The sequence below is a fragment of the Candoia aspera genome, chromosome 1, assembly GCF_035149785.1.
Source record: "Candoia aspera isolate rCanAsp1 chromosome 1, rCanAsp1.hap2, whole genome shotgun sequence".
NCBI classification, from domain to species: domain Eukaryota; kingdom Metazoa; phylum Chordata; class Lepidosauria; order Squamata; family Boidae; genus Candoia; species Candoia aspera.
The window spans coordinates 1,029,129-1,042,104 of NC_086153.1; the positions used below are offsets into that span (position 1 = coordinate 1,029,129).

Sequence of the window (12,976 nt, forward strand, 5' to 3'; positions counted from 1 at the left end):
GCCGTCCCCTCCCCAGGGAGCATCCCCAGCCGCGGAAATGGAGGCCGAGCCGCGCTGCGCTGGGGCTTGCAGGACAGGAAAGGGGCAGGGGAAATCCCCCCGGGCTGCGGCGGGGCGGGGCGGGGCGGGGCGGGGCGGGCAGGGGGCCCTCCGGCTCCTGCTCCCACCCCTCCCTTTGGGGAGGAGGCCGGACATGGTCTGGGCTGGTTTTCCGGGAGTCCGGAGGCTGATCGGCAACTGCAAGCCAGAGGGAGGCTGCCACCCCAGGGGGAGGCTCCGTGCGGCCGCCGAGCCGAGGGGGCGAGCAAGCCGAACGCCGTCTCCGGAGCGCCGCAGCCTCGCCAGAGCCCGTGGCGGGGCGTCCCACGGCCGCTTCGGCTTCGGCGGCGGCGGCGCGCGACCCGAGGGCGCCTTTCCCGCTTGCTGGCAGAGGAGCCTCGCGGGCGGCGGGCGCAGAGCCGAAGTTGGCCGCCGTCCGGGGCGGGGGCGGGGCGGGGCGACGGGAGGCGGGGCCTCGCCTGGCCGCGCCCCCCAGCCGCGGAGCCGCGGCGCACACAATAGCGGCGGGGCGCGGAGGAGCGCGGCGCTGGCGAGGCGGGAGGCGGCGGGGGGCAGCGGGGCCTCGGCCGGCGCGGGCGGGCGGGCGGAGCGGCCGGAGCCGCGGCCGGAGCCATGCCGGGCTTCGACTACAAGTTCCTGGAGAAGCCGAAGCGGCGGCTGCTCTGCCCGCTGTGCGCCAAGGCCATGCGGGAGCCGGTGCGCGTCTCCACCTGCGGCCACCGCTTCTGCGACACCTGCCTCCAGGAGTTCCTCAGGTCGGTGGGCGCCCCGGACCCCAGCCCCAGCCCCGCGGCGGCCCTTTGTTCCCGGGCGGCCGGGGGCGGACGCGTGCGCCCCTCTGGGCGTGTGCAGAATGCCGCGCGGCGCTGCCCCCCCCCCCCGCCCGCTGCCAGAGCGGAGACCCCGGCCCGGGGCTTGCGAGGGCGCGCGGGAGGCCGCGGGAGAGCGGGGTGGGCTTGGCGGGCCGGTTCCCTCCCGCAGCGGCAGCCACGGAGGAGGCTGCGAGAGCGCCCGGCCCCGGGGGGCAGCGGCCCCGGTTTGCCCGGTCGGTCGGTCGGTCAGAGCGGAGCCCGCGGTCTCTGCTCCTCCCGGGAGGTCGGTCCCTGCCCCTTCCTGGGCGCCCCCGTCGAGGCCATCCAAGGTAGCGTCCCCGCCCGCCCCCGCGCAACTGAGCTCTGCCCTGTTTGGTGTCTGCTGGCCGGGCAACGGCGTTGCACCCCCGGGCGATTGTGTGCGATTCTGCGCGCGCGTTTGCAGAGATAAGCCGAGCAAAGTTGGGTGCCTCCTGGGCACTGAATGGCTCGCCCCGCAGGGAGGAATTTGGGAGGAGCTGCGCTCCCCCCCTCGCGCGAAGGTGATCTGGCTGACCAGCCCAGAAATGCCGCCTGCCTGGTTCCTTCGCTCTTTCAAGGGGAAGGAAGGTTTCAGGGTGGGGTGAGAGCCGCGGGTTGGCGTCCCTGGAGGGCTGGAGGGGCGGGAAGTGGAATTTAACCCAGAAAGCAGCTGGCTGTGGGAGGAGGTGTCTTTGGCCTACACAGAAACTCCCGGACTTTCGCTGGCCTCGAGAAGCCTAGGGGGGCTGCACCTGGGTACTCCTTGGATGGGAGACCACCGGGAAATTTGCAGGGCTGTAGCTCACTGAGAAGTCCAAAAAAGTCCCAAGAAAAAGCAGTGGTGGGGAGGGCCTGCTTGAGGCACCCTCAAGTTTACTCCCAGGGATGCTTTTGATGGGGGACACTCTGGGGGGTGTCCAGAAGCAGCTGGTCCAAGCCTGCAGGTGTCACAGGGTGCTTCATCAGCCAGCAAGGCCACTGGGTCTCAGAAGGCATTCAGAAGAAACCAGCAGGTGGGTGGCTGGACAGGTGCGAACTCTTGCAAAGGTCTAGAGACGGAGGGAAAGGGTTCCTGGCTGGGCTGCTCTCGCTTTCCCAGTTCAAGGGCCCTGTGTGTGTGAGAGAGACAGGAGCACTATTCCAGGGGATTCTGGCCCCAGAGCAGCATGTTGTTTTGCCCCAGATAGCAGGAATAAGGTTTGTGGGCTACGGTCCCCTCCATTCGTCACTGATCTTGTTGTTGTCTGTGCGTGTGTGTGCATGCGCACATGTGCAGGAGCCCCAACCCTCATAGGCATAGGGGCATGCACAGGTTGCTTGGTTCCTGCTTTGGGGGCGGGGGGCAATTGAGGGTTCCCTTCCCAACTCTGAGCACTGGGCTTTGAGATAAGCTGTGGCTCCCCTGTGCTCACCCCAGAATCTCTCCCTGCACCTCTTGTTCCAAAATGACACTTCGCTTGGGCGGCTTTTGGGGGGCTGGGAGAGAGGGCCGCTGTTCCCCTAGCACAGTTGAGTGCCCCCAGTGTGGGTAGGAGCGAGGAGCGTCACATCCTCCATCTCCCGGCGGCTGTTTGGAAAGGCAGAAAACACCAGGGGCTGTTGGCTTTTCCCGGCTGGGGAGAGCAGCTCTGAGGCCACCTCTCTGATGGGTGCCGGAAGAGGTGATGCCTTTGGCTGGAGGGGTTGTCTCGGCCCCCACGGGGATTTTGGGGAGGGGGTGCCTTTCCAGTCCCAGCTAGGGCTCAGGGCTTGTTCCTGTGCTTATCAAGTGTGGCCCCAGACCTTCCCCAGCCCCAGCGCTCCTGGGAAGCCCCTTGCAGGCCACGAGTCCCTCCCATCCATGGGGGGCTGTGGGGAGGGAGCCCCTGAGTCTGGCCTGGATCCCAGAAGGTCAGGGAGGGGGGGTGTTCCCCCCCCCTCTCTCTGCAACCGCTGCTGCCTCAGCACATTCTCTGGCCACCGAGCCCCAGCAGCAGCCAAGCTTAGGGGGGATTAATTGGTTGCAGCCCCTCCTGGTGGGAACATTTGCATCCCCTCTGGCTCTTTAACCCTTGCGCTTCCCGCAGTTCCTCAGCTGCAAGGCGAGGAGCAGCGGAAGGGCAGCCTTCCTGGGCAGAGGGCGCCCAGGCGGTGGGGGCATCCCCTTGGGTGTCTCTGTGGAGAAGTCCCCAGGCTGGTAGGAAGGTCCCCATTTCGCAGTCAGGAAAGCCTCATCTCCATGGCCTGACCCCAACTAAAGAGCAAAATGCACTCTGCATGTGCTCAAGAGGCATGCTGGTTTTATACAGAGAGGGAGGGTAGTGGCGAAGGTGCCAGGCTAGAAGTGGGGAGGCTGTGAGTGCAAATCCGCCCTTAGGCACAGAAGGCAGCTGGGTGGCTTTGGCGTGGTCCCTCTCTCTCAGCCCAGCCCCCCTCGCAGGGTTGTTGGGGTGGGGAAGGTAGAACAGGGGCATTATATACCCTGTCTTGAGTTGTACAGAATAAAGGTGGGGAGTCATCACAGTAACAGTAACAGCAGCGCCTTTTGGCCGCCAGAACGGAGCAGAACCTTTGCCGGCAGGGAACTGGGCCGAGCAAGGCTCGGTGAAGCTGCTCTTCTAAGTGGCCAGTGGGCTTCCTGGCGATTGGCCACCCTTGGACCCCGTTTGCATTCCCTCTCTGCTGGTCCCCCAAAGATGAGAACTGGAGCAGTGCCCACAGGCCTCTCTTCTCGGGCTGGTTGTGCCCCCAATTGGAGGAGGAGGCTGGCAAGCCCCTGGGCTTTGTCCTCCTCCAAGTTGGTGGATCCGACGTCTTGGAGCCTTGGTGGGTGCCAGAGGGCTGACAGGGCAGGACTCTGGAGGCCGGGGGCGCCTGCTGAACAGGTGGGCTCCTCTGGGGAGGATGATGCCTTGTCCCCTTACCTGGCCAAGCGCCAGGCCCTGATCCTGCAGCTGTGCAGGGCCTCCCTCCTTGCAGGTCCAAACCCGTTCTGCTGCTCCCCATCACCAACTTCCTGGCTGTTGGGAAAAGTGCCCATCTTCAGCGTCTCTTCCCAGGCTGGTTTGTGTCTACACTGCCAGTCCTGGTGCGGCTCTCCCTGGCCAAGGAGGATCCCCCCGCCGGGCAGAGGGTTCTGGAGCACCTGGTGCAGAAAGGGCTTTCCTGATCCCCTGCAGAAAGTCAGGGAGCCTGGGGGTTGCTGGGCCTGCCAGAAAGTGGAGATTGGCCGGTGGGAGGGCCTGCGGCTGAGTCACTGTTTGCCCCGGTGGCACCCAGAACTGGAATGACCTTTGGCCAGCGCTGCTCTGCTTTGCCCGTCCCGTGAAAGGCAGGCCAGTTGGGCAGCGTGGCAGGGAGGGGCGTGTGGGCTGGGTGGGCGGTGGTTTCTGCTGCAGGACAGGCCCAGCCAAGAGCTTCAGGGGAAAGCTGGTTGGGTTGCCACCTCTGTGCAGTAGAATAAAGTCATGCCACCACCCAGTGTGAATTCAGACGTCCCTGGTAAACAGAATATGAAAATAAAATGGGATAACTACACTTTCACAGGAACATTATCTTGGTGGAACCTCCAGAACAGTGTTCCTCAACCTTGGTCACAACCTTAGAAGAGGTGTGGACTCCAACTCTCAGAATGGCTGGGGAATTCTGGGAGTTGGGGTCCACACCTTTTCAAGTGGTCAAGGTTGAGGAACACTGCTCCAGAAGCTGAGGCACTTTATCTGAGTACGCCGAGTATGCCCATTGCCCTCCTGCCCTCTTGTGGATGGCCTGGCTGGGAAGCAGCAGGTGGTCCTTCCGGAGCTCAGTCCCAAGACAGTACCCGAGTCATCGGGGCTGTTCTTGGGGCCCCCCAGGCTGAAGTCAGGGCTGGCAGCTCTGCTTCTGGCTTGGTTGCCCAGGAAGGCCAGGCTCCCACCAACGCCTGGCTGGCCAACCTGTTGTGGAAGCCGCTGTGGCTGGCCTTGAGTCTCCTGGAGCTGTGCTGAAGGCTGTATCTCCTGGTTGGAGATATGCTGAAATACACAACGCTGAAGTCCTTCCAGTCAATGGGATGAAACTTCCAGGGTTTAGATACAGATGGGGCATTAGGAAGAACATCTGGAAAGGAATTGCTGTCAGTCAGTGGAATGGGCTATGCCATGGAATGGCTAGTTCCCTTTCACTGGAGATTTTCAAACAGAGGTGGGAGGGGCATCTAGCAAGGATGGTGTAGGAAATCCTGCCAGGTGCAGGGGTTGGACTTGATGACTTTTGAGGTCCCTTCCAATTCTACAGTTCTTTGACTTGGTGGGGTCTCTGGAGGTCCGGCGTCCCCAGAGGCAGCATGCATGGCTTCTGAGCATGGTGAGGTCCTGCAGTGCAAAGTGACTGGCCAGGATCTGGAGATGGGCTGGGAACGGCCCCTGGCAGGAGGGAACAGCAGACAGACAAGCAAATGGGGGTGGGAGAAGCTTGGCCCATCTTTGTGCCCTGCAGCTGTTCTTGAGCCTCTGAGCAGTGCACTGGGTGGGGCTCAACAGGTGGCTGTGCACCCTAAGGGTTTAGACCAGCCTTTCTCAACCTTTTGAGCCTGGAGGAGCCCTTGAAATATTTTTCTGGCCTCGGGGAACCTCTGCACATTCAGGCTCAAATATGGGCCAGAAGTTACAAAATTATGATATTCGTTTCATGGGTAGGCCTGTCTATATGCGCTAACAGTGTTCTCAAACTGAAAATAATGAAACTTCCCTCTCTAATGTGAAGTTGCCTGAATTTGAAATAATTCTTTAAATAAATCGTGATCTCCCAAGGAACCCCTCGTGACCTCTCGTGGAACCCAAGGATGCCACGGAGCCCTGGCTGAGGAACCCTGGTTTAGGCAGATTAACTGCCTTTGGGAAGCTTCCCCCCCGCCACCAGAGTCTCCAGTTGGAGGGTTTGTCTGAGACACTGGCAGGAGCCAGGCACTGGCCGGTCATCCCATGGTGGGCAGAGCAGAGGCCCTGCCACCTTCTTACAGAACAGGAGGCCAAACCCCTTGGCTAGGAAGAGGCATATTTATTTCAATTTACATGGCCTCTCGTCTCAGTTCCCTGACTGGGCAGGTAACAGTATTAAAAAGAATACAAAAGCGTTAACCCCCCCACACACACATACACACTCATAAACAGCAGCTGGGGTAAAAATCAGCCCATCGCTCACAAGCTAACATTGTCAGTGCATATGTCCACCTCCTGACCCCCAAGCTTGCTGGCAGGACTGTGGCGTGAAGGCCAGCAGAGCGAGGGCCTCTCTGGTCTCCCGAGGGAGGGAGGGCACTATGACAGGGAGGGCCCTTTGGCGGGAAGTGAGGCAGAAACCTGGGGGGGCAGGAGTGGGGATTCCCCTCTGTCTCCCTTGGGGACAACCCCAAGTTTCCCCAGAAAGTTTCTTCACCACACCCATCCCCTCTGGGGCAGCCAGATCTGCTTGCTTGCCAGAGTGGCTGAGCTGGGGACGAAACCTGGCGGCTACAGTCACCCGTAGGTGCTGCTGGGCTGAGTTAACCCTGGTTGGCAGTGTTCTGGCTTAGCTTCCGGCGCACGGTTCAGGAAGCAGGTTAGTTCAGGAAGGAGGGAGCGTGTGCTGTTGACTGGGGGGTGTTGCCAGATGGTGGGAGCTGGGCTGTGGTAGAAGCCCCCCCTTTTGTGCACGTGGCCACAGATGGAAAAGGGGGGGCTTTGACTGCAACACTGGCCTGCCGTGTGCCCCCTGTTGCCTTTTGCTTTGCTGGGCGGAGGTCCTGGGGGGGATCTGCTGACCGACGGAGGGGGAAGACCCCCAGGGCAACTGAGACCCCGGTTTGGGGCCCCAGGCCGCATTTATAGCATCTCCTTCTGGCAAGTGTAGCGCTGCGGGCAGGGAGGTTGGCCCGTTGGTCACCCTGAAGACAGGCAGAACATGTTACGTGCTGCCCCGGGCACGGGCTGGGTTCGCACCGTGCTGGACATTGGTTTGGCCTGTTGCACAGAATAAGCTGCCATCGCGAGGCAAACCCAAGGAAGGGAAGGGGTGTTTTGTCTTAGTGGGTCTGCAAATGAGAATGATGGATTTGTATGACCTGCTTAGCCACTAGCAGCACACCACATGCGCGGCTCCCTTTTGGATAAGCATCATCCGCTGTGGCTGTGAAGAAAAGTGCTTCCTGCACAGTTGAGGGGACACAATGGCAGAAGCTATGGAAATGTGGAATTTCCCAATCAAAATCTCAGGTGGGGAAGAAAAACATTCTGGCCCGCAATGCTGCAATCCAGCCTTCCCTGACTGGGTGCCCTCTGTGGGTATGAAGAGCTTCCAGGCCAGGGCATCTGTGTAGAAGAACCAGGTGTCAGCTGGCTTTGCCCCAGGGCAGTGGGCATCAGAGCCATCTTGGCACAGGGGTTGGTGGCATGGGCAAAATCTTCTTTTTGTGCCTGAGCCAGGCAGAGGGGGGATGTTTCAATCTCTCGCTTTTCCTCCTGCAGCGAAGGTGTTTTCAAGTGTCCAGAGGATCAGCTGCCCCTGGACTATGCCAAGGTGAGCCCAAATGCCAGCTGAGGCTCTATTGGTGCTGAGGCTGGGATGGGGGAGCAAGTTTGCCCCTCTTGGCACCTTCTGGCCCACTTTCTCTTGAGTGCTGCCTCCCTGTGCCTCTTTGGAGAGCCCCTTTCTCTCCCACTTCGCTTGTTATCCCGTGCTCTGCCCTGGCATCTGACGATGAAACCCCTCAAGAATGGATGACTAGAAGGCCCTGCTTGCAGATGGCAGCAGCAATGGGAAGGAGGGGAGGGGCAGGGAGGGGCATTCTTGCCAGCCTTGCTTGTGCCCCCACGTCCCTGTAGGCCTTGCCTGAGCTCCAAAGGGCAGCAGAGGTGGGCCTGGATGGGCTTTGGTGCCCGAAGGGATCTTGGGGCAGCACCAAGAAGGCTGCGGGGCTCCCCCGGAAGCCGCCTGGAAGTGAGCTCCCCTCGAGCCCTTTTCCCCCTCTGGCGCTTCCAGATTTATCCGGACCCCGAACTGGAGGCCCAGGTGCTGAGTCTGACCATCAGGTGCATCCACAGTGAGGAGGGCTGTCGCTGGAGTGGAACCATCCGCCATTTACAGGTCAGCGACCTGGCACGCCCTCTTCCTGCCCTGCAGGGGGGCTGGATGCTTTCTGCCCCCTCCCTTCCCTGGTTTGGGGGGGAAGTGGCCACAGGAAGGGGGGGTTCTTGGAGAGGAAGGGCCCCAGGTGACCCCTTTCTCCCCCCCCCCCACCGGTGGTCCAGGCACACCTCGGGACCTGCAGCTTCAATGTGGTGCCCTGCCCGAACCGCTGTGGGGCCAAGCTGAGCCGCCGCGACCTGCCCCCCCACCTGCAGCACGACTGTCCCCAGAGGCACCTGCAGTGCGAGTTCTGCCGAGCCGACTTCACGGGGGAAGCCTTTGAGGTGAGGGGGGGGGCACAGGGGGCGCAGGGGACCTTCCACCTTCCGCTGCAGTCCGGGAGGGTCCGGTGGCGGAAGCAGCTGGGTTCAGCCTGGGCAGAGAATCCCCACCCCCCACCCCCCGTTGCTGGGAGCGCGGCCCTGCCTGGCCGGCCTGTGTATTTTTCACACGTGTGTGTTGTATGAGCCAGAGAGCACATTAGTCACAATTGCAGCCTTTGTGCGGGAGGCAAAAGGTCACTCCCGCTGCCGTGTATTTAATAAATAACCTCCTTTGCATGAGGGGGGGCCCCTCCGTGACTGCTGGGAAGGCCTTTTCAAGGTTGCAGCTGCGTCTCGCTCGCTTGCTCGCTCTCCGGGGAACGCCTCCTTTGTTGGTAAAGGTTGCAGGCGAGGCCGTGCTGGTGGCTTGCTTTTCTGCATGCAATTTGCTGGGAAGTGGCATCCTCCGAGAATCGGGATAAATACATAAATGAAATAAATAAATAGGTGTAGCAGACCAGGGCAGAGTCAGGCCGTGGGGGAGGCCATGGGGAGACCTGGAAGCCCTTGGGTTGTGACGGGTGGGGGGCCGGGGAAGGGCCACCAGCTGCGGTCAGCTTCCAGCGGCCCCAGGGGCACAGCCACTCTTATTCACAAGCACGGGCCAGACAGCCGCAGATCATGGCCCCAGACTCCGTTCTTCCCTGCAGGCAGGCCCCGCTCCATCCCCGTGGGGCAGTGGGGCAGGGGTGCCTTTGCCCTGTTGGGAGCTCTCGGAGGGGAAAGGCCAGGGTTTGGGCGGACTGCCGGCCTCCTTTCCTCATAACCCAGCAGGGAATACGTTGGCAGGTGGGACTCTGTGCTTGGGTCACTGTCCCACTGCCAGCTAGAAAATCGAGTTGCCTTCAACTGGGTTTTGGTTCCTGCTGGTTCCCAGCCTGCGGAGCTTTCTTGGCAAAGCGTAAAAGCAATTGGCCCAGGCTGCCTGGTAATTTCCTGGTGATCTCCCATCTACTTGCTTTTCCTTCCAAGTCCCAGCTTGGAAGATCTGGGGGGAAGCCCCCTCGCTCCCCTTGCCCGGTTTCTTCCCTGCCTGATTTCTGCCCCCCTCCTTTCCAGAACCACCAGGGGGTCTGTCCGCAGGAGAGTGTGTACTGTGAAAACAAGTGTGGGGCACGCATGATGCGCCGGCTGCTGTCCCAGCACATGCTCGCCGAGTGTCCCAAGCGCACGCAGCCCTGCAGCTACTGTGCCAAGGAGTTCCTCTACGACACCATCCAGGTGGGTTGCATGGGCACCAACTGGCACTCCGGGCTTTCGTGGGATGGGAGTGAGCTTGGAATGGTGAGTGGGAAGGAATGCCCTCTGCATGGCTGACGGGGTCCCTCTGCGTGGTGCCCGGACCCACTGTGCTGGCAGGCCAAGGGAGGGCCCTGATCCAGGCTGCTTATCCCCTTTCCCCAATGGAGGCAGGGAGAGAGTCCCTCGCGGCACCAGGGAACCTCTTCTGCTGGGACTGGGGTTGGGGGGCACGGCTTTTGCAGGGAGGGGGCTCTGCCGGATTGGTGGGGGCTCAGGAAGTGACAGGGGCCCTTGGTGCTCGCACTGTATACAGCTCCCCAAGCAGCTGAGCCGGGAACCCCGGGCAGTGAGACAAGTCCGTTGGCAGGGAAGATGGCTGGGTCAGCTGTTCCATCTGCCCACGGTCTTCAAGGCTTCAAGGGGATCCCCAAAATATTCAAGGAGTTGTAGCTTCTCCTGGATAGCAGTGGCAGAGTGGAGCTTCTGTGCACAAAGGCAGTCTACCCCTAAATGCCTGAGGCACACAGCAGGAGAAAGGCAATTCTGAAGCTGCGGGTGGGCCCCCATTTTGAAGCATTTATCACATTCCATTGTGGGAACGGAGGGCAGGATTCGACCAGCAGCACGTGGGGTGCAGGAGTGCAGAGCCCTGCAGATAGGGTTGGTGGGTGGGGCTAAACCCCATGAGGTAGGCGGGGCCTCTAAAGAGCTGCCTTAACTTTGGCCCTTGGCATTGTGCCCCGATGTGCTGGCTCCTCCTCTGCTCTGGGCCCTTTTACTTTCCCGCCAAGCCCGAACCCCTGTGGCCTCCCCAGGCAGGGCGTTTAGAGGTACATTTTCCAATCTTCCTGTAGCCTTAACGTTGTGCGCAGAAGTTCCAAAGCCTTTTTCTCTCTTTCTAGAATCACGAGTACCAGTGCCCCCGGTACCCCGTGCCCTGTCCGAACCAGTGCGGTGTGCCCAATATTGCCCGGGAGGATCTGAGTGGGCACCTGAAGGACAACTGCTCCACCGCCCTGGCCCTCTGCCCCTTCAAGGAGGCCGGCTGCAAGCACCGGGTAAGCCCTGGCCCTCCCTGCCCACCCCTGGAGTTGGGCAAAAGCCCCAGGTCCCCCTGCCCACCTGCTTTTGCCCTCTTCTTTAGCCACCAGCTGCACACCACCTGCACCCAGGAATCTCAGCACAGAAGCAGTTTTTATTTCAAGTTTGCTTCGCTTTTGCTCCTGGGACAGGAAACATCTCTCATCTGGCGCGGGGCAGCTTGGCACATTCTGCCTGCTGGAAATCCTGGCTGTGCTGCCTGTGGCTCTGTGTAGCGGGCTGGGGGCTCTGTGACCAAGGCCTGGCAAGCAGACTGGGGGTGGGGTGGGGGTGTCTCGTTTAGGGCAGAAACCCTGCTTTGGCTGAGCCTGCACCGAGCCCTCCGTTTGCTCGGCCCCTCTGCTACGGCCTGGGGCAGAGGAGTGGCGGACCCCTCGCTGGGCAACCCTGGCGTAGAGTCTCCCGGGCGCCAGGCAGCCTCCACCACCATCTCTCCCCTCCTGCCCCCCCAGTGCCCCAAGCTGTCCCTGAGCCGCCACCTGGACGAGAGCACCAAGCTGCACCTGGGCCTGATGTGTGCCCTGGTGGCCCGGCAGCGCCAGGAGCTGGCTGAGCTGCGCCGCGAGGTGGAGGAGCTGGCCGTGGGCAGCGACGGCGTGCTGATCTGGAAGATTGCTGACTACGCCCGGAAGCTGCAGGAGGCCCGGCTGCGCAGCAATTACGAGTCCTTCAGCCCACCTTTCTACACGCACCGGTACGGCTACCGGCTGCAAGTGTCGGCCTTCCTCAACGGCAATGGGAGCGGGGAGGGCACCCACCTCTCGGTCTACATCCGGGTCCTCCCCGGGCAGTTCGACAACCTGCTGGAGTGGCCCTTTGCCCACCGTGTCACCTTCTCGCTGCTCGACCAGAGCGACCCCTCCCTCTCCAAGCCACAGCACATCACGGAGACCTTCCTCCCGGACCCCAACTGGAAGAACTTCCAGAAGCCCGGCTCGGGGCGCACCTCCCTGGACGAGAGCCTGCTGGGCTTCGGGTACCCCAAGTTCGTCTCGCATGAGGACATCAAGAAGCGCAACTACGTGAGGGACAACGCCGTCTTCATCAAGGCCTCGGTGGAGATCCCCCCCAAGATCATTTCTTGAGGGACTGCAGACCGAGGGGCGGGGGCGGGGGGGTGAATGCCGCCCAGCCCCCCACCTCGGAGTACCGGTTCTGCTCTTGGTAACGCTTTCCTCCCACCCACCTCTCTGTCCAAGCACTGCTCTGGACTGACCCCCCCACCCCCCGCTTGAAATGGTGCTAATTGCTGCAGGCTCGGGCAGGAGTCCAGCCTGGCTTGGGGTCCCTCTCTTCCCTGGAGCAGCTGGGCTGTCTCGGTGCCCCCGTGTTCTCCCCAAGCACCCCTTTGGGTCTGCAAACGCCAGCCGTGCGCTGGGCAGCTTCAGGAAGCCTTGCTGGGCAACGAGTGCACAGACTGGTTCAGAGCCTTCCAGATGGTGAGGGGGGCTTTTTCAGGGGTGCCACTGGGGTCCTTGGGCCCCCTTTCTGTGGAGCAGCTGGACCACAAGGGGTCCGACCCCTCGGCAGCTGGCACCTCAGCTCTTCCTCAGGACTCCCATCCCAGGACCCTGGACTCGGCCCCGTTTAGAGACCGGCGGGGGGCAGAGGCTGCCCCGCCCGGCACCCAAGAGCCATATTATCGCCGGTGGGCCCTTTCGCGAGGGAGTTTGCCCACCAGGCCACAGGGAGTAGCCGCAGTCACTACTCCCTCCTCCCTCCCCCCTCCCTTTTTGGAGTTGCTTTTTCTCTCTCTTTTTAATAAACGGTTCCTTGTATTTATTAACGGGGCTTGATTGATAGGTGGCCTGACTTCTCTGCTCCCCCACATTACGCACAAAGGCACCTGCGTGGAAGAGGAAGGGGGTGGTGGGGCGGGCCCCCAATGCAGGCCACTCAACCATGGCTTCCTGAAAAGGATCCTCCTCCTCCTGTGAATCTGGAGGGAGCAAGAAGCAACACCCCCCCCCATTTTGGTTCTAAGCTGCCCGGTATACTTTGCCTGGAAACAGAGTGGGGAGCCCTCTGGGGCCACCGCTGTCCCTTGCCCCAGCCCCAGTTGTTTTGGGGGGAAAGAGGTGCTTCCTTGTCTCGCAGGTGCCATCTGCTGGCAAGCCTCTGAGCGGGCTTCCACTGTGGCCATGGGGCACCTCTGGCTTCTTTTCGAGAGCCCCAGTGGCTTCCCTCCCCAGCATGCCGCGCATCTCCATGCAAGGCCGTAGCTGCAGTTGGGTCCGTGGTGTTTATTTCCAGGCATGTGCGCGCGCGCACACGCACACACACATATATTTGGGG

At 61.7% G+C, this 12,976-nt stretch overlaps 1 protein-coding gene across 1 annotated transcript; it reads left to right on the top strand.

Annotated features, from left to right (window-relative positions):
* Positions 1-596: 596 nt before the first annotated feature.
* On the top strand, positions 597-12,477 carry TRAF4 (TNF receptor associated factor 4). Its single transcript, XM_063295199.1, has 7 exons — positions 597-815; positions 7,355-7,406; positions 7,869-7,973; positions 8,138-8,299; positions 9,398-9,559; positions 10,483-10,638; positions 11,134-12,477. The coding sequence occupies exons 1-7, from the start codon at positions 673-675 to the stop codon at positions 11,764-11,766; spliced, it is 1,413 nt and encodes a 470-aa protein (XP_063151269.1). The 5' UTR covers positions 597-672; the 3' UTR covers positions 11,767-12,477.
* The last annotated feature ends 499 nt before the right edge of the window (positions 12,478-12,976 follow it).

Coding starts and splice junctions, on each gene's coding strand:
- TRAF4 (XM_063295199.1), top strand. CDS start 673: ATGCCGGGCTTCGACTACAAGTTCCTGGAGAAGCCGAAGCGGCGGCTG. Junction 8,300..9,397: donor TCACGGGGGAAGCCTTTGAG/GTGAGGGGGGGG, acceptor CCTCCTTTCCAG/AACCACCAGGGGGTCTGTCC. Junction 9,560..10,482: donor TCCTCTACGACACCATCCAG/GTGGGTTGCATG, acceptor CTCTCTTTCTAG/AATCACGAGTACCAGTGCCC.